Source organism: Daphnia pulicaria, chromosome 2 (genome assembly GCF_021234035.1).
Source record: "Daphnia pulicaria isolate SC F1-1A chromosome 2, SC_F0-13Bv2, whole genome shotgun sequence".
Taxonomy (NCBI): Eukaryota; Metazoa; Arthropoda; class Branchiopoda; order Diplostraca; family Daphniidae; genus Daphnia; species Daphnia pulicaria.
In genome coordinates, this window is record NC_060914.1 from 12,738,014 (window position 1) to 12,763,940 (window position 25,927).

Here is a 25,927-nt window from a genome sequence, read left to right on the forward strand (position 1 = left end):
GTTGCGCCATATTTTATAGTGGCAAATGAATTGAAATGATTTCATACCTTGCATTAATTGGATATCAGCGATCGTCATCGAAACAGCCGGATACGCTGGATTGGGCGCTGATCCAACTCGCCTGTATTTTCAGTTGCGTCCATTCCGGGCTGGCCTTGGTTTTCTGCATTCGCATTCGGATGTCGTTGGAGGTGATGAAACGGCCGTCGACGCAGTTCGTCCACAGTGGACGTCATGACAGCGATCTTGGGCGGATCCAACTCTGAGAAAATTCAGTTTCACGTGATCACATTAATGGGGATTCATTCAATTCACTACACGAACTACTACACTTTGATATCATCTACGTTTTACTCTGCTGAGAAACTGACAAGGTGGAAGGTGGGCGACAACGCCCAACAAAAGAAAGATTCGATTTGGTCTCAACTGCTATTAGAAAAGGAGGATATGATTGATAGGAAGTGGCCATTATGGTCTGATTTACTAACCACTACATCTTCCAGAGAAAACGAGGAGGTGCCGGTGTGGCTCAAGTTCAAATATTTTCACGGAGATTTAAACTGCTGAAATGGCATAAGCACAGGGGTCTGTAGCCAATTGATATCCCTAACCCACCTCAGTCCACAGAAACATATTTTAAAATTTAAAATATGTGAATAATTGAATATCAGTACCAGAGAAAACAAGTATTGAAATTCATTGATTCTTATCTACTCTTGGGAATGAAAATATGGTGGGATAGAGGAGAAGAACGAAAAGAACACTAATGCATTTTTACATTTTACGGATGAGAGAAAACTGTCTCAGATACTTATTAAAATTTTCCTATATGGTATGGCCACTTGAAAAAATACCGCCAAATGTCTAAGCAAAACCTCCCACTATATCGAAAAATGAACAAAATGCTCTTTGGTTTAAGAGATGCCTGAACGCCTAGACTCTGAAAAGTATCTGTATCTGACTCTACCTTAATATGAACAGAAATTTGGAAGAAAAATTGTTTGGAAATAACTGAATTACCTTGGATTTTGGAAGACACCATCAGCCATAACAAGCAGCTAGATTCCACAAGTTGATTGGAAAACAAAACTGAAATACAAAGTGATACAGATTAAACTCTAGGATTCTCTCATGAAAAACGACATAGATTGTAACAACATAAAGTTTAAAAATAAAAATTTTTCTCTTTCATTACATTAACAAATCTTGTTTCTAATATTTCTCATTTACTAAATTCACAGCTTGATTCCAAATCCAAAGTGCCGAAGTTTCAGGCTGTAGAAGTCGGCCATGATGGAATTTTAACGGAGGGGATAGGAAAATGGTTTCGGCAACCTTTACATATAGTTCCTCACAAGTCACAACCAAGTCCAAGGCTGACCAAGGGACGGAGAGTCTAATTCTCTAGCTATAAGCTATCTCATGATAACACAAATTAATGAATGGGTAATGGTAAGACAAATTGAAAATTGTAAGGCAGAAACCGAAGAACGCATTCATTTATAGGAAGAGACTTCAGAGTCCAGACAAGAACACCCAACGGCCAACACGAAATGAAATTCGTATGAAAAATCACAGATAACAATTTCGACGAAAATTTTTTAGTAATCCAATAAATAAATAAATAAAAATAAAAATGAGCTCAATAAACACTTCAGTCTCGGGATAGTCGCGATCCGTCTCCCAACTTCTCGCTTTCTCCACTATTTATAAATGACGTATGGACAAGCCATAGCAACCATTTAAAGCTTTAGTGTTTGTGCTACGAGGCAACCATTTAAAGCTTTAGTGTTTGTGCTACCAGACTGTAATACGATATAGAAATTTGGCCTATTTATCTTTGTCAAATTTTTCTTCAAATACTACACATCTTTCTATAAATGAAATTAAACAATCATTTTGATATACAACATTCGATATTCGAAAGGGAAAATTACGAAAGAATTTAAAAAAATATATCATTAAGAAAATTTCATCACAAGTGGACTTATGCCACATTGTAATCGATGCTTAAAATTTTAATGCCGGTTCAGTCGATCAGTCATGCCCGGTTATTTTGTGAAGCTTCTAACAATTTTCTCGATTATAGATGTGATCAAACCCCTAGTCAGTTGGGTCTCACCACTCTCACGCACTTGTAAAATTCTGCCAATTGTATCGAATTAAAACAAAAATTTGGAATTGAAGTTGAATTAAATGAAGGAAAATTTTACATTTGATAGATGCGACCATGATGTACTCGTTACTCGGCATCAGTCAGTGCGTGGGCGTGAAGTGGCGAGCATCCAGGGCACCAGGCCAACAGCTGATAAGGCGGCCATTAGAATGACAAACAGACACCAGTGATAAGCTGTTCCTTTTTTTCAATCTACGAAAAAAACACTTTCATTCCCACTACCATTGCCATGGGAATTCGTTTGGTGACGCCAAGTCTCCTCCGGCGATCCGGCTGCTTCCGCCATCATCCGATGCTGCTGACAGAAGCGAATTGCTGTTGGCCACTCGGCACTCTTCAAACAACCGAGAAGAAGTGTTGTTGGTCCAGGACGCTGCTGCTGCTACTTATGCGGTGACTCTACAAATCAAATTCTTATTTTATAGACCTACCTGCCTGCGCTAGGATTGGATTATTTACATGCAGTCAAGGGGCTATTTAATCTTAACCACCGTGGAAATAACGTGCAACGTAAAGTATTATATTGCTCTAGATTTGTTAATCTTTTAACCAAAATGCCGCCTCGATTGGTCGTTGACAATTGTGAAACCGAATCTTTCGGCTGTTTTACTCACGTTAAGTCTTTCTTTTTACTCACGTCTTTTACGGCTCGCTCTTATCTCCCTGGTTTTATTTCCTGACCTTGTTTGAAATTAAGAAACACTTTCAAGAAATTAAGAAACACTTAAAAAACAAACTAAACTTTACTGCATATAACTGGCACCCATAAATTTCATGGCGACACGACATGAGCAAGATCAAAATTTTAAAAAAATTGCCAACTAATCAAGCACCCTCTAAGGGTTTTGTCCTTTCTGTGAATATTCAGGTTGATGATTGAGGTTGAAAACAAATAACATTTACGAACGATAGAACGGAAATAAATGTTACTTCTTCTACTACATTAACACCTCTTTTTATTATTTACAAAATGTCTCGACTGGATTCGAACACGGGTATGTATAAAATTAAAATCACCCTGCATGTACCTAACTGACAAACTAATCCATTAAGATAGAAAAGCAAGCTTATCAGCTCGCCGCGAAGGGATAGTCGTAAGCCAGTTGAAAACTGTCTTAAATGACAAATTCAGGGCCTATGATTAAGTCGGACTTATTCACAATTCACACTTTCCTTCACAGACTTTTTGGTCTTAAAACGGGATTTTTCCGTCACAGTTCAATATCCTTGCAAGTCATTTACGTTTAGTTTGCTCAACTCATATTTTCCTATTTTAACAAATAAAGTTCAATAATTGAATTTAAAAATAACCATCTTTTAGTTTAAAAACTGCAAAACTTAAATACAAATCTCGTTATTGCGTCATGGTTGGGTCATCAAAGATTGCGCCATCACGGCGATGCTATGGACAGCTGGTGGGGATTTATTTGGGCGGCATATATTCGTAATATTATTTTATTCATGTTTTACCATACATTACGAATATATTTCAACAAAAAATATTCGACGAAAAGGATTAATTTTAAACTTAACACGTTTAGTAAATGACAAGCTTACACATGTAGTGGAAACTGAAATTTAAACCTAAGGTGAAAAAGTTGTAGTCGCCACCGTCAGATGTCACTAGTCGTTAAACGATTATTTTAGCAGTTTTTCATTAATTACGGGAGAACTAATTAAGTAAATGAAATTATTTTTTTTCTGGTCGCACCGCATATTTTTTGTCTAATTTTTAAGACCAAAAAGTCTAAAATCTGTCGTAAAACGCCCGAGTTATGGAGCGGGACATACATACAGACAAAGTGACATGGCTTTTTTTTTTCTGCGTATGCGATTAAGATAGAAAAGCAAGCTTATCAGCTCGCCGCGAAGGGATAATCGTAAGCCAGTTGAAAACTGTCTTAAATAAAAATTCAGGGCCTATTGTTAAGTCGGATTTTTTGCTAAATGCCATCCTAATTTTTCAGAATTTTTCTGTAAATTCTGTTTTTTCTCTGAAATTTTCTGGAAAAAAATTCTATCGCGATATTTTGTTTTGTCTGAGTCAAAGGGCATGGGTCAAAACAATATTTTTATTCTAAAAAAAAGTAAATCTATAATTAGACTTGAACCATGGCCCTCTTCATTATCATGCCAGCGTCATAACCAAAAATCTATTTTTCGTCTTTTAATTCAATCCATTATCAAAGTAAATAAAATTATTCTTGTTCTGGCAGCACCGCATATTTTTTGTATAATTTTTAAGACAAAAAAGTCTGAAATCTGTTGTGAATCTGTTATTCACACTTTTCTTCAGACTTTTTTGTCTTAAAACAGGATTTTTCTGTCACAGTTCAATATTCTTGCAAGTTATTAACGTTTAGTTTGCTCAACTCATATGTTCCTATTTTTACACATAAAGTTCAATAATTGAATTTAAAAAATAACCATCGTTTAGTCAAATAACTACAAAACATAAATGCAAATCTGGTTGTTGCGTCATGGTTGGGACACCAATGATTGCGTCATCACGGCGATGCTATGGACATCTGGTGGTTTTTAATCATGTTTAACCATCCATAACGAATATATTTCAATTAAAAATATTAGACAAGAAAGAATTTATTTTAAACTTAACACGTTAAGTAAATGACAAGCACGTTAAGAATGTAAAGTGGAATTTAAACCTAAGGTGAAAAAGTTGTAGTCGCCACCGCAAGATGTCACCAGTCATTAAGTGAAAAAGTTGTAGTCGCCACCGCCAGATGTCACTAGTCGTTAAGCAATTATTTTAACAGTTTTTCATTAATTACAGGAGAACTAATTAAGTAAATGAAATTATTTTTGTTCTGGTCGCACCGCATATTTTTTGTCTAATTTTTAAGACCAAAAAGTCTGAAATGTGTCGTAAAAAGCCCGAGCTATGGAGCGTTACATACATACATACATACATACAGACAAAGTGACATGGCTTTTTTTTTTCTGCGTATGCGATTATTAGCTTCGCCCTTCGGGCTCGCAATTATCCTAACAAAATCGAACTCGTAACTATTTACGTACTCACACATCTACATCTATTAATACTGAGAACTATAGCAATTTACACTTACCAATTTCCATGGAATAACTACAAGAAATCCCGGCTGCGACTGGATTTGTTCAACTGGATTTGACGGGGGCAAACTAGGACCACTCTGATAAAAAGAATCAATCTCCTGTAGAAACCCAACACAATGAATAATTTACGCCAGAAATAAAAATAAAATCAAAGGAATTTTACCCGGTGGGATATCCGCTGACCTTTTCCGGAAACGATAAAGCGTCAAAGTTTCGGTTCATCGCAGTCCAATGCGAGGCAACACTTGGCCATAAATAAGACACGCACGAAGGAATCTACGTCTTGTTAATGAAAGCAAAGATGGAATAAAAGCAGGCGACGGATGACATTTATGACAAATAAATTCACGACAATTAAAACAAAAAAAAAATTGAGAAAGGAACCTTTTACCGATTGTCGGAACCGATCGCTGTCCAGCAGATTAACTGAAGAAGGCAGTGGATGGGTTCAAATGTCAAATGGTGAGTGGATCTAATTTGAAACGCAACTGGATATTCTTTGCTGGATACCCAAATGACACGGAGCTCCAAATCTGTCCACCTTCAAAGTACAAACAAAATTTTAAAAGGAAATTTGAAATTTTTATTTTAAGCTGTTTTCAAGTTTCGATAGGCAGGAGCATTTGAAGCCACCAATTTCCATGGAATGCTGCAAACAACTGCTGTTCAAATGGATGGAGCTGCTGATCCCTGCAACATAGGCTTGAGATTGGAATTCTTGTTATTTTGGACAAATTGCACGTCTGTGCCAGTTCGACTAACAGACTATGCAGCTGACACTGAACATTTAAATTTACTTCATTAGGTACTTTTTCTTTAATGCTTGATTCTTGATACGCAGAGACAAATTCAGCAATCATACTGTACTTGAAGTGCTTAAACTTTTTGTTGTGGCATTATTGAGCTAAACGATTGGGTGACTGGTTAAATCCGATGAAAACACACAGAACAAAATCATCTTGTACCACTCAATTTCTCAGCACGGAGATTGCATATACCAGCCATACAATACAGGCCTCACTTTTGACACCAACATCTGGGTTGATATTAAAACATTTCCTTGGCTTGGCTTCTTTGTTTCGCCCATGTGTGCAGGGAGGTCTACACGAGTGGGTAACAGTTACAACAGATTGGCGATGGATTAACCATAGAAAACTTGGTGTGAAGAAACTCGTTTGTGAAATGCTTACTTTAATCTATAACAATGTAATGGCTGAAACATTTAGACATATTACGCTTGCAGCCAGCCAAGCCAGCCAGCCACAACCCCAAACTTTATGTTATGAATTTCTGTTTTCTGATACTTTGCAGACGAACTTCCGTCAGAACATTTTTCCTTAAGAAACGTGACATCTGGTGGAAGAAGGCGAAAATTTTCAGCTACCTGCGCTGCTTTAGCAAGGTAACTGGTGGGCTATTCGCCTGTAATAAGTCTGTAACTGTAAGTGATTTTTTCCATTAAAAAAAAATTAATCTGACTTATCTCCTACTGCAATTAAAATGACTATGATTTCATTGAAAAAATTATAAACTCTATTTATAATTTCGCTTCTACTTATCTTACAGGGTGGGTAGGGCAATTTTTAGTAGGGAAGCTAATATTATTGAGATAGTGTATACGCTTGTTGTCTTTGACGGGATTTGAACCCGTGACTCTTGGGTGCCAATCCAAGACTATACCACTGAGCTACTAGGTAATGTTAATTTCAAATGAAATATTGTTAGATATTGTCAGCCAATACTTTTTTAGGATATGATCTACTTCCGGAAATAGTTTGATCAGGATATGCGACCATGGTGTAATGGTTATAGCATCTAGCGTTGTACGCAATTGTCCCGTGTTCGATCCCCACTTCCGCCATGTTGTTCCCCATATCGCCCTGTATAATATAACCATGCATGATGTACTAAAACTAACCAACTACTTACTACTAACCTACTAAAACTAACAAACAACTTACTACTAACCTACTAAAACTAACAAACAATTAACTACTAACTTAATAAAACTAACCAACAACTAACTCTACTACTAACCAACACCAACTACTAACAACTGATGTGCGCGGCATATCATAAAAAAACATGAGATAAATTCGTTGGGGCAAGTCAGATCGCTTATCATCGTAAGACGTGGGACACTCTTGTACGCCGCTGTACTCGAGGGTTGGCTACTGCTGTAATAGACCGGTATGAGAGCTGGCGAACCCTGAACGAAAAAACCTTTTGTATTTTTTTTTTAAACGACATTAATGCTATTTAACTAACTTGACAGAGGAGATGCGCTGCGAGGTTTAATGATGAAAACGACGCTTATAAAGGCTGACGAAAGAAGAGTTTGACACCTTTTCCTGTTTGTTGAAATTGTTCGTTTGTATGATTATTATTCGCTCTATCCTTAGGCCTATTCTATTAAAAAGAGGCTCTTGTTTAAAACTCTGAATATTATTAAGCGTGGTGCTGCCTGGCCGTTTGATTACGCAACACGGTAGGCCTACTACTGGGCAATCGACGAAAAAGATAAGAAAATGGAAAACATTTCATTTTGAATTTACATCTCCCTGGTTTTATTTTCCAAAGTCAAACATTATTGAACAAAGTCCCTCACCTCTATGAATCAGAGTGTCAGTTTTACAAGTGGTGCATGTGTGGATCCTCGTCTTATAGGCTAAGCCGTTCAGGTGCGAAAGATGCCCGTATTAATGTTCAATCCGACGCAAATGTTGAGGAAAATGTCAAGCAGGGCCCGTCTGGGGATGTAACCGCAGACGTGAGACGACGGCGATGGAACGGGCGACGCCCAGGCGCCGCAGGAACCGAAAGCTTTTTTCAAAATGCAAGTTCCTCCTTTGAGATTGGCGATGTACTGTAAGTGAAGTGGCTGCATCTAGAATCAGCAGCGCAACAACCAGCGCAATCGAACGGCGTCGCGACGCAGGTGAGCGTGTAAAGATCGTGATCGCAGAAATCGCAATTGGTGCTGTAGGTGATGGACGGGAGATTGGGGAATTTTGTCGTCGTCGGTTTGTGATATGGTGGGCAGGTGTCATCGCAATCGTGACACGGGGGTTCGGTAACGGGATGAGGAGTTGTGTAATACGGCCCACAATAGAATGGACAGATTAACAAAATGGATAAATAACACATATTAATGAATGGGTAATGGTAAGACAAATTGAAAATTGTAAGGCAGAAACCGAAGAACGAATTTTAGGAAGCGACTCGAGAGTCGAGACTTCAGAGTCCAGACAAGAACACCCAACGGCCAACACGAAATGAAATTCGTTTGAAAAATCACAGATAACAATTTCGACGAAAATTTTTTAGTAATCCAATAAATAAATAAATAAAAATAAATAATGAGCTCAATAAACACTTCAGTCTCGGGATAGTCGCGATCCGTCTCTCAACTTCTCGCTTTCTCCACTATTTATAAATGACGTATGGACAAGCCATAGCAACCATTTAAAGCTTTAGTGTTTGTGCTACGAGACTGTAATATGATATAGAAATTTGGCCTATTTATCTTTGTCAATTTTTTTTTTCTAATATCTACATATCTTTGTAAAAATGAAATTAAACAATCATTTTGATATACAACACTCGATATTCGAAAGGGAAAATTACGGAAGAATTAAAAAATATATATCATTAAGAAAATTTCATCACAAGTGGACTTATGCCACATTGTAATCGATGCTTACAATTTATTGCTTTTAATCGACATCAGTCAGTGCGTGGGCGTTAAGTGGCGAATTCCGAACAAGGACGAGCATCTAGGGCAGGCCAACAGCTGATAAGGCGGCCGTTAGAATGACAAACAGATACCAATGATAAGCTGTTCCTTTTTTCAAACTACGAAAAAAGGAAATCAGTTAAAATAAACTTTAACTTTTTAAGGAGGCAATTACTTACAGAGTGGTTTGTTGACCATGGCCGAAGAAGTATTCTGGTCCAAGAGAAAGTAGTAAGAAAGAAAAGAAGGAAGTATTCTGGAAATGAGAAGCAACAAGGCAAAACTCAATTCCATTTCCCCAGCGATGGCCAGTCGAAGAAGTCGATGCAGGTGTTCCACAGTGAATAAATCTTCACTATCCACGTATAAGAATAGCTCAGTGGTTCAATTAAAAATTGCAAAATTAACACTACATAAACGAGAAAAAAGGAAATAAATGAAAATACTTTTAACTCATCGGAAGAAAAATGAGCCGATGAAACTCATCGTGACGACGTCGATGGGAAACGCGTTATCTGCCAGGTCTTCTCGTTATATCCCGCCGACAAAAACAGCCTGGGAATCAAAAGAAATTTAACGTTCAAATTGTTTAAGTTCAAAACAAAGAATGAAATCGAGACGACTTCTTACTCGAGTGAATACGTTGGGTTTGTTGATGCCGTAATAGTCTCCTCGTTCAGCTACTCCAAGGACGAACCACCTGTCCAATTCCGCGTGTGATAATTCATCAGTCTTAATTTCATTCAGAATTAATTAATAATTACCATGCTGGGTTGGATGGGCCAAGAGGACACAATAATTAAAAATAACATCCAGATGAATGAGTGCTGTTTAACTCTAAAAACTACAGGATCCCTTCATTATACTCCGCTCCCAAACTTCGCAATTGGCAGAACCATACAATAAGATGCAGTAGGTTATTCCTTTTAAAGAATAACGGCTGAAATTGCAGAATCTTAATTGAATAGAAAAGACTAATTTGGGGGCTGTAACCCAGACGACCCAGCAACTATATCAACCTGTGCTACCGGCCTTCCATCACCAACCTATTTCAGAATAATAAGAATCTAATCAAAATAGGTAGACCTAGTTGACAGTACATATATAAAATAATATTATTATTACATTACATGTAGCCCTTTTCCATGGGTGATGCCCTTGAGCCCCATTACAGCAATAAACAATTCTGTCGTGGACTCCTTTGTCGGAACACATGAGTGGTAAAAACAATGCACTCGTTGACGTGAACACTTTTTCAATTGACAAGTGTGTCATATCCTTTCGGCATCTTGTGATGTCCTGTAACCTTGGCTGTAACAATGGTGCTACTTTTATCAGTCTAGAAAATGAAACAGATAACCTAGCTGCATAGTCAACATTCCAGCTTCAACTGAAATTAGTTTGCACAAAACATTTCAAATTATCATTTAATGAAGCACTACAACTGCTGTCAAACTGTGGATATTTTTCTGAGGGCATAAAGGGGTGGCAGGTGGCTGTTACGTTATTCCTTACTCTTCCTTATGAAACGAATGGCCGCCATTATTGCCTGAGGGATATCAAATGGCGCCTATTTCAAGAGCTTCAACCATCTAGTGAACATCTATGAATTAATATTCGCTGCGCTATTGTTGAGGATAAATAAACACTCCGAATCCACAATCTTTATAACACAGATCTTAACCAATAAAAAACGTCGTGTTGTGTTTAGAATAAGAGGTTTAATTTGTTAAAAATTGTTCTTTTTCTCAATTTTATTATTCGATCTGTTATTCGATTTTATGTACGATATGTTTTTATTGTGTTCTACAGATAATTAAAAGTAGGGAATTAGACATTGAAATTTAAAAGAAAAAGCACATATGTTATTCATAAACTCAGTGATGCCGCTGCATTAAGTCACTTATTAATGTTGTCCAATCGATAGGCTGACTAGGAAACTGAATGAAACAAGTGACAAGGACAGAAAGGAAAAGGTTTGACTGCTTGACGACGGTGTCGTAGATATAGTAGCAGAAGATGTTGTTCTGGTAGTGGTGGAAGTTGCAGAAGTTGTCGTTGGAGCTGTTGTTGGTGTCGTTGTGGGGACCCTTGTAGAAGTTGTTTTGGAAGTTGTTTTGGAAGTTGTAGGAGTCGTTGTAGGAGTCGTTGTTGGTGTTGTAGGGGTCGTTAATAGAGCCGTTGTTGGAGTCGTCGTGGAAGTTGTTGGAGTCGTTGTAGGGGTCTTTGTTGGCGTCGTTGTAGGGGTCGTTGTCGGAGTAGTTGTTGGAGTCGTAGTGGAAGTTGTTGACGTCGTTGTAGGAGTCGTTGTAGGGGTAGTTGTTGGAGTAGTTGTAGGAGTCGTAGGAGTCGTCGTAGGAGTCGTTGTAGGGGTCGTTGTAGGAGTAGTTGTTGGAGTCGTTGTAGGGGTCGTTGTTGGAGTTGTTGTTGGAGTCGTTGTAGGGGTCGTTGTAGGAGTAGTTGTTGGAGTAGTTGTTGGAGTCGTTGTTGGAGTAGTTGTTGGAGTCGTTGTAGGAGTCGTTGTAGGGGTCGTTGTAGGAGTAGTTGTTGGAGTAGTTGTTGGAGTCGTAGTGGAAGTTGTTGACGTCGATGTAGGGGTAGTTGTAGGGGTAGTTGTTGGAGTCGTTGTAGGAGTAGTTGTTGCCCGTATGGAAATGAGTCAATGAAAATCACTGCAGATCAACGAAAATCATAAACAAATCAATAGACAGTCTGAAATGTCATAGAATGTCAGTAAGAATGTCACGCAAATATCACTGGCGATGATTTTCTATGATAAATCAATTTACAAAGTCAGTAACAAATCGTTGGAAAATCAAAGATATTTCAAAAATAAGAACAGAGTCAAAAAAACTCATTGGTTTATCATTAGATCCAGAAAATGAAGTATTTTGCAGTGATTAAACTTAACTTAGTCATTGAACTAATCAATGAACATAACGTAAAAATCCATGGAATATTTTCTTTTGAAAAATTACTGATTTTCTACTGATATTTACATTTTCAGTACTTTTCAGTAAACCTTTGAATTTCTTATCATTTTATTGCCATACTTCATTGGCACCTATAAATCAATAATAAGCATCTATTTTTCACTGAGAAATCATTCCAATGATTAATTAATGATTGTTCAATGAGTCCATTTTGATTTTATAATTATTTTTATACAGCTTGCTATTGATTTTTATAATTACTTCGAATTACTTCTCAGTTCATATCACTGGGTAATCCTTACTAACATTTCAATGATATATCAGTTACCAAAGTACAACCTAAATTATCACTAATAAATTGTTCCAAAGATTGGGCAGTCAATTTTGAGCAGTCATTGATTTCATAAAGATTTTTACAATGATTTATATTGATTTTTTTCTCATCCATTTTTCCAAAATCCATGGTATCTTCTTTCATATTTACGATGATTGCGCTGTTCGCCTAGGAGTCGCTTTCGCGTTAAACCAAGACTACCATCCGTCTTACCATCATCATATGAAGAAGATCCCAACTGAGATCATACTCAGAGTTATTTTCATTGGTTCATATTTATAAGCCCCGATCTGGGATTGAACACGGTACCTTTCAATCTATAGGAGCGTGCGATAACCATTGGCCTATGGTTGCACATTGAATCCGATATTAACAATGATGACTACAAACGCAGTATGGATCTTACATATGGAAGTACAAAAATTACCCCAATATCATTTATTTCGACGCAACCAAATCATATAAGTCAATGATTCTTCAGAAAAAGAACGTGAAAAGCATTCCAAAGGCCTTTCAGTGATAATTTGATAATAATTGAGAATTTGTAATGGTATTTCATTCACTATGTTGACTATTTAGTTATAATTGGCAATGCTTTACACTGATAATTAATTGAAAATCCACTGATTTTGTACTGACTAGTCTTGTACTGATTTTCAATGATAAGATTTTGAAGATCAGTGATTTTCGCTGTAATTTCACTTATTTTCATTGATAAAACGATTAGGCCTATGGTGCACGTATAGGATCAAAGATGAATCTGAATCACACACATGTATAAGGAATTGTACGAAAATTGTATTCCTAATCTCTGTCTATTAAATTTGATAGCACAGATAAATAATATTTTCCATTTTTTTTCAAATAAACACATTTCGATTTTACATGACTAGGAAAAAATACAAGTTTTTCATTTTCTTGCACATATTCCATCAATTGAAATTTGTTCGTTCTACTCATTACGTTGATGCATTCAAGGCGATTACCAAAAAGGACAACCATTCCATCAGTACCATCTCGTGATTCAAGCAAAACTATTTTTTCAATGGAGCAGAGCTTTCCATTCTTCAACAGTACAATAGAATTTTGACGTCTTGCTTTTTGTTTTGTTTTTTTCAGATGAAAATCGACAATGGTTAACACGTTATTCTGAGTCAACATTTTCTTGTAAGCTTTACAAGTTGTTTTGTAAGAATGTGTGCTAATATTGCTGAGTAAACGAATTTCGTTAATATTCATTACCATGGTAGTTGCAGCGCCAAGAAGAACACAATCATTTTTACATTTAACGGCCTTTTTAGTAGGAGTAGGCTGACCAAGCAATCGATGTTGAAGCTGTAAAAATTCAGGATTGTTTGATAGGTCCACATGTTTTCTTGCTAATCCGTTGAGTTGTTGACATTTTATGAACTTCTTGGCAATTTGTAAGTCGATAGCCTGGGTGCCATTGATCATTTCTAGTAAATTGCCGTTGTTGTTTTCAAAAGGATAGGTTGAGTACACCCATAATGGACCCCACTGGTACACACATTGTCCTAAATGCAGCAGTTGATGTACATTGAATGTCATATTCATGATTCCATACAAACGTTGAAAATCTTCAACAAATTTTTCAAGCTGCTCAATAGCCTGTCGCACTTCACAAAATTTAATTTCTTTTTTGCTTAGAGTGTATATGGCTTGTGAATATAGAAGGAAGTGGTTGTAATAGCGAGCAGGAAGAATATCTCTCAATGCCAAGGGGCCATAATAAAACGCCCAATTTCGCCAATCCGATCCTTTCCAGTAATGACGTTGTGACAAAGAACAGTAGAGCCGAGTGAGGTTTGAAGGAGGTCTTGCGATAAGAAGCACGGAATCAATCTGTACGATTGTGGATGGTTTTCCAATATACCACCCTTTTTCTGAATTTGACGGGCAAAACCAAAGTTCGGCAAGCTGCTTCGTTACTCCTTGATCGACGCAGTGAAGAGAATCCCCCACGAAGGCGGATATTATGTCAAAATGAGGGAGCTTGTTTAATATCGAGAACGATTTCACACCTAAAACTGGATTTGAAGATAAATTTGCAAACCGAGCATTAATTAAAGTTTCACGTTTCGTTCGCAAAGGAAAACCTTCTTTTTTATAGAAATACGCATTTACTCTGCCTTTTTCTGATTTTGACATTACGGTTTTTCCGGGATGTAGACACCATGGACAGCCATAGCGTCCATTAAACTGAATGAAATTTTGAATTGGAGCACGGGCGATGCTGTCAACTGAAACACAAATAAGATGAACTGTCGTAGTAATTAATTCACCCTCACGAAGCCACTGAAATCCGGACACGGCAAGTCTTTTGAGTTCATTTACCATTCCTCTCATTATAGCATCAATTTTGGTAGGTTTTCCAGGACCGACCCACAAAAAACTCAAGACAATAAATTTTTTTCTTAGGTGTGGCGGTAGTTCTGCAATCATGAATTGTCCTGGCCATAAAGAGATGTTTGAAGAATTGAAAGCGGGTGCGCCATCAGTGTTGAAAATAAACGATATGGCATTACCTAACAACAACAATCCTTTGCGGTAGGATCTGTAAAGGGTACCGTCATATATATCCCGAAGTTTGGTTGGGTTGTTTTCTATTTCAGTGTGCTTTACAAGCTCTTCGCCAAGTTTGTAATCTTGTAAAAGTCTTATTAGTTGCTCCTCGATTGAAAAATGTAGATAGTAACACCGCTGTTTGATGAGTTTTTCCTTTGTAAAATTTGTGTTACTGCAGGTGCAATGGAAAGTGTTATTTTCTGTTTCAGTTAAGGGCTCAGAACAATTCGGACAAAAAAACTTAGTTGATGGTTTGAATGGCGGAATGATTTTGTTGAAAAGATATGTTGTTTTTGGAAGGTTACAGCAATCGTCGGGCAGAAGCAAGCTAATTAAATCGAGAAGATTTTGCAAACCTTCACGGGTTAATGATGATGTTGAAGCGAAAGAAGCTATCATTATCACAGCTAGCAAAACTGTTATGTTGCTGCCCGAATAGAGTGGAATAGACCAAGCTTGATCAATGTCTAAGTTCGGAATTAATGGTGGATCGTCGGGCTCTTCATTACTGTCGCTTAAGTATTCGGTTTGATGTGACTCATCTTGGCTGCCTAAAATACTGGAAGTATCCTCCTCGTCTTGTGCATCTTCAATAGATGAAACGCTCTCAACTTCTATTTTCGTTATCGAAAAAAAAAAACATTAAATATTTGTACATATAATTAATTCTTCTATTTCCATTTTACCAGACACATCATTATTGCATTCGGCATATTGTACGGCTTCATCGCTCAAGTAAACATCATCAGGAGGGACGAAGTCGTCCGGTATATCTTGATTGGGGCAAATAAGACCAACATAATCAAAAATTCAAGAGTCAGTATTAAAGTGTGTTTCGTTTCCGATAAATATCTGAATTTCTATGTAAAAGTTTGAATTGAGGTGCATTGGGTCATAATTTTCTAATTCTATGAAATTTCATTCAATAATCTTTGAAATATCACTGATGTAAGGAGTCAATAAAAATCATTGAATAATCTACCATCATTTTATAACCAATATAAATTTAAAGCCATTGAAACGCGTAATCAGATATGTACAAAAATTTTTAATTACTTATATTTCGCTGATTTTATGGCTTATTTTAAAAAAGGTTATTATACTAAATAGTGGTCAATTAATGGTTCTCTAGTTTTCTTTGGCGTTGTTTGTTGTTAAACATAGCTGGCGCTTCTAACCTGCATTTGTGTCATCATTTCGCCGTGCTGCTAATCGACGACTATGCAATGTTTGCCGCGGAACTGAAAGTTCTGATGAGAATTTCTCGTATTGCAAATAAGGACCTCGTTTGGCCATTATAATCCTACACGAAATCACCAAGAAACACCAATTTGCAATAGGCTAGACAATAATGGAAAAACTGACAAAAAAGCAAGAAAAATTATAAATCAATTCAACTCTTTTCTTTAATAAATATGCAACAATAACGCTCAATTACGCAAGATTATAGTCTTAGCTGATTACGATTCATAAATCCAGTGGAGATAAGTTAAATTCATCCAGAAATCACTTGTCAATAATACTGATTGTGTCACTTTTGAGTTTCGTCTGTGATGCTAGAGGCAATTCAATGGCCTTGACGTAGTGATGTGACGTTAACTTTAATAGATAACGTGAACACCACGTTAACGATTGTTAATCCCGATCCACCTAAGTATCTTACATGGTCGTACATCGTACAACAGGAGACATTTTTACTTAACGATACCTCGTTCCATCATTCGATCGACTATACTTCTTTCAGCAAAGGTGTTTTTCACTTGCAACCAAAAAACTTTAAATGCCTAATTTTCCGGACGCTATAATTAACGCGTTAATTTAACGTAAAATAGTTCAGCTCGGTTAACTTAACGGATAATCACTGGCTTGACGTAAATTGCAACAGGCAAAATGGCAACCCAGTCTATAGTGCATATTTCATATTCCTTACAGCTATCAAGTTAGCCAGACGCCAAGTAGAGAACAGTATAGTACCGGGCTTAATTTTGGACAATGGAAGCACAATACGCTGTAGTAATGGTCAGATCGTATTATGACTACGAAATAATTCCCGTAGAAGAAGTTCCACGCATATTGTTGGATTTCCCAGGTAGAAGTGGTAGAATCCCTTCTCTGCATCCACGCGAGCTCTATAGAGTTCTAAGTGTTGGAGGTAATTAACTTACATTTAACAGCTAGCCAGTATGATTCTAAGGATAACCCAATTTTTTTTTAATGTACCTATAGCCGATAAAAACGAGTTGGAGCGGCTTGCCGACATCGACATCGCTTATCAACTAGACGAATTTTTTTCTACAATTGTTCAACCCCATAAATATCGCAAAAAAGGCTAATTTTTGTTTTCTTTTGAAACATTTGATTTCCACAATATAAATGGGAAAAAGTACTTGTTTTTTTTATGGTAAACGAAAATTGCCAACTATATGGGAGTGTGTTAGCGAGAGTTTCTATAAAGCTTAAAAATAAGCTGAAAATAAGAGAATGCACAGAAGTCAGCAGAGCACGATGATGCAGGTTATTTTATGGTATTTAACTCTGCGATCGCGGCCTATATGTTTGAGTGCTGTCACAGTTGTTTGGCCTAGCCCTCTGGTGTTGTGCCCCATATCACAATAAAATTATTTTCAATTTTCAAAGTAAGAAAATAGAATAAACTTGTTTAATTGTAAATTTGTAGCTTGAAATACATTGTATATGTTCTATTTTTACAATCAATGGTAATAATAAGTATTTTCATTCACATTTCCTAAAATTTATCAAGGCTGTTAGCAGACAGCTTTTATCAGTTTGACTTTGACGTTTCGTTTTGAGGCTGGTGAAGTTTGTTTTAAGTGCTGTGAAGCTGAAAGATGGGTAGAAATAAGAGTGAAATGAATAAAGTACCAAAAGTAGCGAAGACTGGTGAATTCGTGTTAATTCTCTGGAAAAAGATCGGTATGTTGTGTCTGTAATTTGAGGTAAACAATTTTTTGACCGGTTTTTGACATCAATGTTTGAAAATAGACAGGAATAACAAGCTTTCTTGGTCAATTCAACCAGTATCTACTGTGAAAAATTTACTGCAACTACAAAATCCACAGATCTGCGACAAAATCGAAAGCAGACTTACCAATAAACCGTTCAAGGATTGTGAGTCACATATGGGTTATGTGGTTTCACGAGGTAAGTTGTATTTGTGAATTCAAACCCTATACTCCAATCATCAATGTGTGTTTTGTTTCTAATAGGTACAAAATCTGCTCTTGAGAAGAACCCAGGCCAAACTATAGAAGATTTTCACAAATTATTAACTGACGTGAACAATTCACAAGCCAGCACCAGTGAAGACAATGATGAAGAAGAAGATGACGATGCTGAGAATCAGACTGATGAAGAAGATCAATCCAAGCCAGATGATAGTTCTTCTGAACATTCTAACGCCAAATCAAGTTCTGGTGCGAATAAAAAGGATCAGCAAATTGCAACTTCAAATTCCAACAGGGTAATAAAATGAAGTTTTTTGGATAATGAGATCCATTATTAAATAGTTCTTTGCCTTTTTTAGAAACGCACAGCTGATAAAGATTTCAGTAATCAACTTTCAGATGCACCTAGAGCTTCAGCAGACCTAGATGATATTTCTTCTGAACATTCTAAAGCAAAATCAAGTTCTGGTGCGAATAAAAAGGATCAGCAAATTGTAACTTCAAATTCCAACAGGGTAATAAAATGAAGTTTTTTGGATAATGAGATCCATTATTAAATAGTTCTTTGCCTTTTTTAGAAACGCACATCTGATAAAGATTTCAGTAATCAACTTTCAGATGCACCTAGAGCTTCAGCAGACCTAGATGATATTTCTTCTGAACATTCTAACGCCAAATCAAGTTCTGGTGCGAATAAAAAGGATCAGCAAATTGCAACTTCAAATTCCAACAGGGTAATAAAATGAAGTTTTTTGGATAATGAGATCCATTATTAAATAGTTCTTTGCATTTTTTAGAAACGCACAGCTGATAAAGATTTCAGTAATCAACTTTCAGATGCACCTAGAGCTTCAGCAGACCTAGATGATATTTCTTCTGAACATTCTAAAGCAAAATCAAGTTCTGGTGCGAATAAAAAGGATCAGCAAATTGTAACTTCAAATTCCAACAGGGTAATAAAATGAAGTTTTTTGGATAATGAGATCCATTATTAAATAGTTCTTTGCCTTTTTTAGAAACGCACATCTGATAAAGATTTCAGTAATCAACTTTCAGATGCACCTAGAGCTTCAGCAGACCTAGATGATATTTCTTCTGAACATTCTAACGCCAAATCAAGTTCTGATGCGAATAAAAAGGATCAGCAAATTGCAACTTCAAATTCCAACAGGGTAATAAAATGAAGTTTTTTGGATAATGAGATCCATTATTAAATAGTTCTTTGCATTTTTTAGAAACGCACAGCTTCGAAAGATTACAGTTATCAACTTTCAGCAGACCTAGATGATAGTTTTTCTGATGAACATTCTAAAGAAAAATCAAGTTCTGGTGCGAATAAAAAGGATCATCGAATTGAAACTTCAACTTCTATTAGCAGGGTAATAATAAAATGAAGTTTCCCGGATAATGAGATCCATTATTAATTAGTTCTTTTCCTTTATAGAAACGCTCAGCTGAGAAAGAATGCAGTTATCAACTTTCTGCCGGAGCTAAAAAACAAGTATATGTTCCTCCTGTTATATCGCTATCAATTAGTTGATTTGTGTCAACTTTTTTCTTAAATAATTCTTTACATCATAACTTTTTTTTATATTTCAGTATCAAGTTGATGAAATCGACCAAGCCAAAACCATAGCCAGTTTGACCAGTATTCTGGCCAAGAGGGAAGAAGAAATTGGGAAACTGAGGGACGAAAACCAGCGATTGAAAGAAAAAAACCTGTTTCTTCAAGATGGTAGTAATCTTTTTTCAATTATTTTTATTAAGAGCCTTAGAGTAGTACCTGATCTGTTTAAGACTACCACTGCGTATAAAATTCCCTTTATTATGATTTTGATTGTTCATTCACAGGATTGCCCCAGGTCATTTCCAAGTTGGCAAAATCTAACAAATCTGAACAAGCCCCGGAAAGATGGGAAAATGAGGAAGTTCAGAATGCATTGGTAAGCCATTCATTTATTATTCATGTCTATTTCTTTCAAGTGTGAAATGTTTAATCTATTTCTAATCTTTAGTCGAAGCTAGAACTTAGCCCTAGAAAGGTAAAACAGCTAAGAGAGAAAAATAAATCTTCTCTCTTGGCTCGTACATGCCTGAAATTTTGTTTTGACGAGGATGTGATCGCCAGATCTGTTGTTGTTGGGGGCAATCAGCAGAAAGATGCTGAGGCCCCCAAACTTGACTCTGATGTCCTAGACAACATATGTGGTAGGCTTTAAATTTTGTATTATTTTTAAATATTTATTCTAATCTCTTTTTTTCACGCTGTATTTAGATCTGGTAATGGCGCGTTTTCCGGGTGCAGAGAGAAAAGCAATCATGAGTACATTTACTCTAACTACAAGGGACGTGAAGAATAAAGCAAAGGATAAGTGATTCAAGACGTACGTGTACTCTATTATCTGTGTAATGCTATGTTTGATGTGTGTACTGATTGATGTGTGTAGCCATTGAAATATCACAGATGTAATAATGAAAAGTCAAGGTATAAATACCCAAACTTCGTAACATATTCATGGAGAATTCAAAGATTTATCAATGAAACGTGAAGGTAATCAGTGAATAATCACGGAATAATAGTATAGAGATCACGCTTAATTCTCAGATTAATCAATGAGACGTGAAAGTAATCAGTGAATAATCACGGAATAATTGTTGAGAGATCACGATTATGCACCAAAACTTTAAGCAATTATCACAAATAATCATTATAAATTTTCACGGCAAATTACAGAATATTCATTGAGAAATCGTAAGTTACTCACAGAAAAATCATTGCCTTTTCATTCATATCAGTCTTAAATCAATAAATAAATAATTTGAAAATCAATAGATTGCTAAAAATTCAAGCGGTTGTCTAGTGAACTTCGATGATTAATAACTGTGTAGGTCAGTGATAAATATATGCTTAGTCTGTAATAATCATGTCCGAATTTTGATGGCGATAATCATTGGATAATTAATCAAGCTAATATCCTTCAATTATCAGTGATTAATCAAAGGGGCGTTTTCATACGGGTGGAGTCGTAGTGGAAGTTGTTGACGTCGTTGTAGGGGTCGTTGTTGGAGTAGTTGTTGGAGTCGTAGTGGAAGTTGTTGACGTCGTTGTAGGAGTCGTTATAGGGGTAGTTGTAGGAGTTGTTGTTGAAGTCGTTGTTGGAGTAGTTGTTGTAGGAGTTGTAGGAGTTGTTGTTGGAGTCGTTGTAGGGGTCGTTGTTGGAGTCGTTGTAGGGGCAGTTGTTGGAGTAGTTGTTGGAGTAGTTGTAGGGGTCGTTGTTGGAGTAGTTGTTGGAGTCGTAGTGGAAGTTGTTGACGTCGTTGTAGGAGTCGTTGTCGGGGTAGTTGTAGGAGTAGTTGAAGGAGTAGTTGAAGGAGTCGTAGGAGTAGTTGAAGGAGTCGTCGTAGGAGTCGTTGTTGGAGCGGTTTTAGGAGTCGTTGTTGGAGTAGTTGTGGAAGTTGTTGACGTCGTTGTAGGATTCGTTGTCGGGGTAGTTGTAGGAGTATTTGGAGGAGTCGTTGTAGGGGTCGTTGAAGGAGTCGTTGTAGGAGTCGTTGTAGGAGTCGTTGTTGGGGTAGTTGTAGGAGTAGTTGAAGGAGTAGTTGAAGGAGTCGTAGGAGTCGTTGTAGGAGTCGTCGTAGGAGTCGTTGTAGGGGTCGTTGTTGGAGTAGTTGTTGGAATCGTTGTTGGAGTAGTTGTTGGAGTCGTTGTAGGAGTCGTTGTAGGGGTCGTTGTAGGGGTCGTTGTAGGGGTCGTTGTAGGAGTAGTTGTTAGAGTAGTTGTTGGAGTCGTAGTGGAAGTTGTTGACGTCGATGTAGGGGTAGTTGTAGGGGTAGTTGTTGGAGTCGTTGTTGGAGTCGTAGTGGAAGTTGTTGACGTCGTTGTAGGAGTAGTTGTTGGAGTCGTAGTGGAAGTTGTTGACGTCGTTGTAGGGGTAGTTGTTGGAGTAGTTGTTGGAGTCGTAGTGGAAGTTGTTGACGTCGTTGTAGGAGTCGTTATAGGGGTAGTTGTAGGAGTTGTTGTTGAAGTCGTTGTTGGAGTAGTTGTTGTAGGAGTTGTAGGAGTTGTTGTTGGAGTCGTTGTAGGGGTCGTTGTTGGAGTCGTTGTAGGGGCAGTTGTTGGAGTAGTTGTAGGGGTCGTTGTTGGAGTAGTTGTTGGAGTCGTAGTGGAAGTTGTTGACGTCGTTGAAGGAGTAGTTGTCGGGGTAGTTGTAGGAGTAGTTGAAGGAGTAGTTGAAGGAGTCGTAGGAGTAGTTGAAGGAGTCGTCGTAGGAGTCGTTGTTGGAGTGGTTTTAGGAGTCGTTGTTGGAGTAGTTGTGGAAGTTGTTGACGTCGTTGTAGGATTCGTTTTCGGGGTAGTTGTAGGAGTAGTTGGAGGAGTCGTTGTAGGGGTCGTTGAAGGAGTCGTTGTAGGAGTCGTTGTAGGAGTCGTTGTTGGGGTAGTTGTAGGAGTAGTTGAAGGAGTAGTTGAAGGAGTCGTAGGAGTCGTTGTAGGAGTCGTCGTAGGAGTCGTTGTAGGGGTCGTTGTTGGCGTCGTTGTAGGAGTCGTTGTTGTAGTAGTTGTTGAAGTAGTTGTTGGATTCATTGTCGAAGTTGTAGGAGTAGTTGAAGCAGTCGTTGTTGGAGTCTTTGTGGGAGGAACCTTTGCCAAGGGAATCGTCGAACAGAGTCCCAAAGTGGCCGCCACCAGGACGATGGTGGCCGTTAGGATTGCAGTTGCGAGTGAAAATTTGATGGACATTGTGCTGAAAGAATGATGAAGTCGGGAGGAAAGCGTCCAGCAGCAACTACAGACGGTGTCTGGACTCGGCCTGAAAGCTTCACGGCATTTATAAAGAGTGTTGAGATAATATGATTTGCATAATCTTAGCTACATTACTTGAGGTTGCCGCCTAAAAGCCAAACCTTATCAAAATAGTTTTTGTAGGATTTACAGTTTGACACATCCGGCATGACGACTGAAAATGTCGTTCATTTGGTTAAATATATCTATTCACGCCAAAGATGTGCTGCAAATTTTACCTACACCATATTAAATCATTATATCTCGTTAAGTAGGATGCTAGATATAGACAGGACGTAAAGGAAAGTGAAAGCTGTAAAAGTTTATCACTATTTAAGGTCAACAGTTATCTCATGCAATATCTGTGAAAAATCTTAACTTTATTTGTCAAGATTACGCAAATTGAAATTATTAAGCCTAATTATGTGTTTAGAAATAATTGTTCCTGGCGTCAACTCCCTTGCATAAGATAGTTTTCCTAAAATTTGGGAATATTAAAACATTAATTACAGATCTAATGTCAAGTAAAAATTGTTAACCTACAAGCAAACTTGAACAACTGCTGCGTGGGCGTGCTGTTTCAATACGTTGATAGCATCCATGTTAGCTGGAAATCCTATTGTCGACAGCAGGATAAGTTATTTGGTTTTGGTACACATTAATCTTTGCAGCATAGCTACAGTTTCAATTGAAGCCCCAACAATTTCGACCATTTAGTAATGCGGGTCCATTTGATAGACCTACCAGGAAACTGTCTAAGAAAAGAAAAAAGCGTTTGATTGCTGTAAAATTTGTCACTAAAGATGTACACAATGAGTTGAAGTCAGGACGTGAGTGTCGCTGATATAAAGAGTCCCGCCGACTTCTTACTTGAGTGACCGAACCTTTAAAAATCTAACTCAAAAAAAGCTTTAAAATCTAACTCTAATTCTCAAATTGTTTCACTTTTGACTAGTGTTAGTAGATGTCGAAATAAGATTTGAGATAAACAACTTGAGAAAATCTTGTAGTACGCCATTGTACTCAAACGTTGCCTATTGCTTTAATAGACTGGCATGACAGATGGCGAACTCTGAATAAACAACATTTTTCATTAAAAAGGGAATGTTTTAATGATTTCAAACAAAATTCAAGAAAGAGGGAGGGATTAAATCACAGCATTTACAATGCAATACAGAAAGAATTTGCCAACTGCCTTAAAATGCATGCGATAAGAATAAGATACATATAGCAGCGTACTCTTCTACTTAAGACAATTTCAAAAATCACTACATATGAGAAATGAATGTCTTACCGATCGTTGGAACGTTGTCCAGCAGATAGACTGAAGCCAGCAGTGGGTTCCGATGTCAAATGGTGAGTGGATCTAATTTGATACGCCACTGGAATTTTGGCTGAGTGACGGTTTCCCGAGCGGTTTCCTTCGCTGGATCCCCATACGGCGGGAGTGGATAACCGAGCTACTCCTGGACGAGATGTGCAAGTTGTTACGCCGAGTCACCTGAGAGAACCGAGATCTTCTTAAGACTGAATCATTTGGTCCACGATCCAAACTCGGCAACACTTCATGGAATTCCAAATCTGTTCACTTTCAAAGTAGCAACAAAATTAAATAATAAAATTCTAAATTTTAATTTTCAGTTTCGATAGGCAGAAGCATTTACACCCACCAATTTCCATAGAATAGCCACAAGAAGCTCCAGAGTCCAGGCTGGCTGGGACTCGATTTTTGTTCAACTGGATTGACTGGGAGCCAAGTAGGACTACTTTAACAAAGATTCAATTTCCTGTAAAAAAAACCCAAACAATTGAATTAATTAATGTCGACTGATTAAGAGGATTTTGATTTGGTAAGGGTATCACTGCTTTCTTCCTTGATAGTGACTCTTACAGAATTAAAAATTACATAAGAGAGTGCCACAGTTATGCCAGGACTGTGATGTGCAATATGTTCCTTTGGCAGCTGATCTACGAGTAGTAGACCTGTAGACGGTTTCTCTGGCTCTAGCCTACTTTGGGTTGAGATTCCACGTGTAACTGTCACATTGCATTGTCATCCACTTCAACCAGCTACAACTATTCAGAACTTCTACAGTTTCTATTTTGACCATCTTTGGTTTGATTCCATCAACAAATCATCTTTTTCAATTATGACGACCGTCTGATTAATTGTTGAAAAAAAGGACTATTATATTTTTAAGAAAAAACTTGGTAGTAAATTTCACAATTTGTATGCGTCTTTGGTTTGTTTGTCAATTTGATTGTGGGGGCCGAATGACTACTGTTATTGTAATAAAGCTCTTGACAAAAGGGTCTTTCATATTCAGTTTTGCACAGGCACTTTCTTCTTTGCAGGATAGTTCAAACAACTTCAGCAGTCCCACTGTGGGGAATAAGAAACAAGAATGGGGAAAAGTCACCCCCTCAGGTGACTTTTCCCTGATAAAGACACACAGAGACAGAACAAAAAAATTTTCTTCTGTAGCACTCACCCCTTTCTAGGATATGCTGGAGATTGGACTGGTCATACCATACAGGTTTTTAAAAAAAACTTAGTTCCTGCAATAAAGGAATCCTGCAATAAGGGAATCATGTGATGTTTCAAACATTTCCTTGGTCCATGGTTTGGCTTTAACTGCTTGGCACAAACTCATTCTGGCAATGGAGAAACAAGAAGAAAACTTGATTTTAACAGACTCATTTGATCTAATGCTTTTCATGATTTAACAATTTATGAATTTAATGACTGAACATGAATCATTGTCTCACAGCCAGACGTGGCGTGAGCGTGTGACCGCTTGAGTTTTTTATTTTATCAGCAGACGAACTTCCGTTAATCGGTTAGCACATTGCCACCTAGGGACAAAGGCACAAAGCTAAGCAACGGTGACCTCTCGTGAGAAGAAGGCGAAATAAATTGAGGCTTCCTATGCTCAGTGTACAGTCTACACAGAGAAAACTCTTCTTTTTTCCATGTCTGATTGTAACAATATAAAGGTTATATGTAACTTTTGTTAGTCACAATACCTACAAAATGCTCTTGAAGTGACGGTATAACCGTAATTTATCTCTGTTACGCGACAGCTTTTACTTGCTGGCGC

The 25,927-nt window shown here is 37.4% G+C and overlaps 1 protein-coding gene and 3 long non-coding RNA genes across 7 annotated transcripts; 1 reads left to right on the forward strand and 3 right to left on the reverse strand.

Annotated features, from left to right (window-relative positions):
- Positions 1 to 1,837: 1,837 nt before the first annotated feature.
- On the reverse strand, positions 1,838 to 6,595 carry LOC124326796. The gene is made up of 6 exons (XR_006915844.1): positions 6,463 to 6,595; positions 5,664 to 5,813; positions 5,436 to 5,554; positions 5,266 to 5,370; positions 2,214 to 2,857; positions 1,838 to 2,145 (listed from the first exon to the last, which is right to left on the reverse strand). It is a non-coding gene; the product is annotated as an uncharacterized LOC124326796 (long non-coding RNA).
- A 1,307-nt stretch (positions 6,596 to 7,902) lies between these two features.
- Positions 7,903 to 10,505, reverse strand: LOC124326768. 4 transcript variants are annotated; one of them, XR_006915809.1, is made up of 6 exons: positions 10,134 to 10,505; positions 9,773 to 10,054; positions 9,639 to 9,708; positions 9,188 to 9,563; positions 8,977 to 9,127; positions 7,903 to 8,252 (listed from the first exon to the last, which is right to left on the reverse strand). It is a non-coding gene; the product is annotated as an uncharacterized LOC124326768 (long non-coding RNA). The 4 variants fall into 4 exon arrangements; XR_006915810.1 differs by having other exon boundaries at positions 9,188 to 9,383; positions 9,455 to 9,563; positions 9,639 to 10,054; XR_006915808.1 differs by having other exon boundaries at positions 9,639 to 10,054.
- A 409-nt stretch (positions 10,506 to 10,914) lies between these two features.
- Positions 10,915 to 25,754, reverse strand: LOC124327784 (mucin-2-like). Its single transcript, XM_046786781.1, has 5 exons — positions 25,319 to 25,754; positions 24,497 to 24,613; positions 23,370 to 24,414; positions 21,106 to 23,304; positions 10,915 to 11,569 (listed from the first exon to the last, which is right to left on the reverse strand). Exons 4-5 carry the CDS (start codon positions 22,782 to 22,784, stop codon positions 10,915 to 10,917), a joined length of 2,334 nt encoding a protein of 777 aa, XP_046642737.1. The 5' UTR covers positions 22,785 to 23,304; positions 23,370 to 24,414; positions 24,497 to 24,613; positions 25,319 to 25,754.
- On the forward strand, positions 19,292 to 19,763 carry LOC124326883. The gene is made up of 3 exons (XR_006915930.1): positions 19,292 to 19,425; positions 19,491 to 19,547; positions 19,646 to 19,763. It is a non-coding gene; the product is annotated as an uncharacterized LOC124326883 (long non-coding RNA).
- Positions 25,755 to 25,927: the final 173 nt, after the last annotated feature.

Bases quoted from the DNA above. Each gene is read 5' to 3' on its own strand.
- LOC124327784 (XM_046786781.1), bottom strand. From the start codon at position 22,784: ATGTCCATCAAATTTTCACTCGCAACTGCAATCCTAACGGCCACCATC. The intron at 11,570-21,105 runs GACCCCTACAAC...CACTACGACTCC, and splicing joins CCAACAACTACTCCAACAAC to AACAACTACTCCAACAACTA.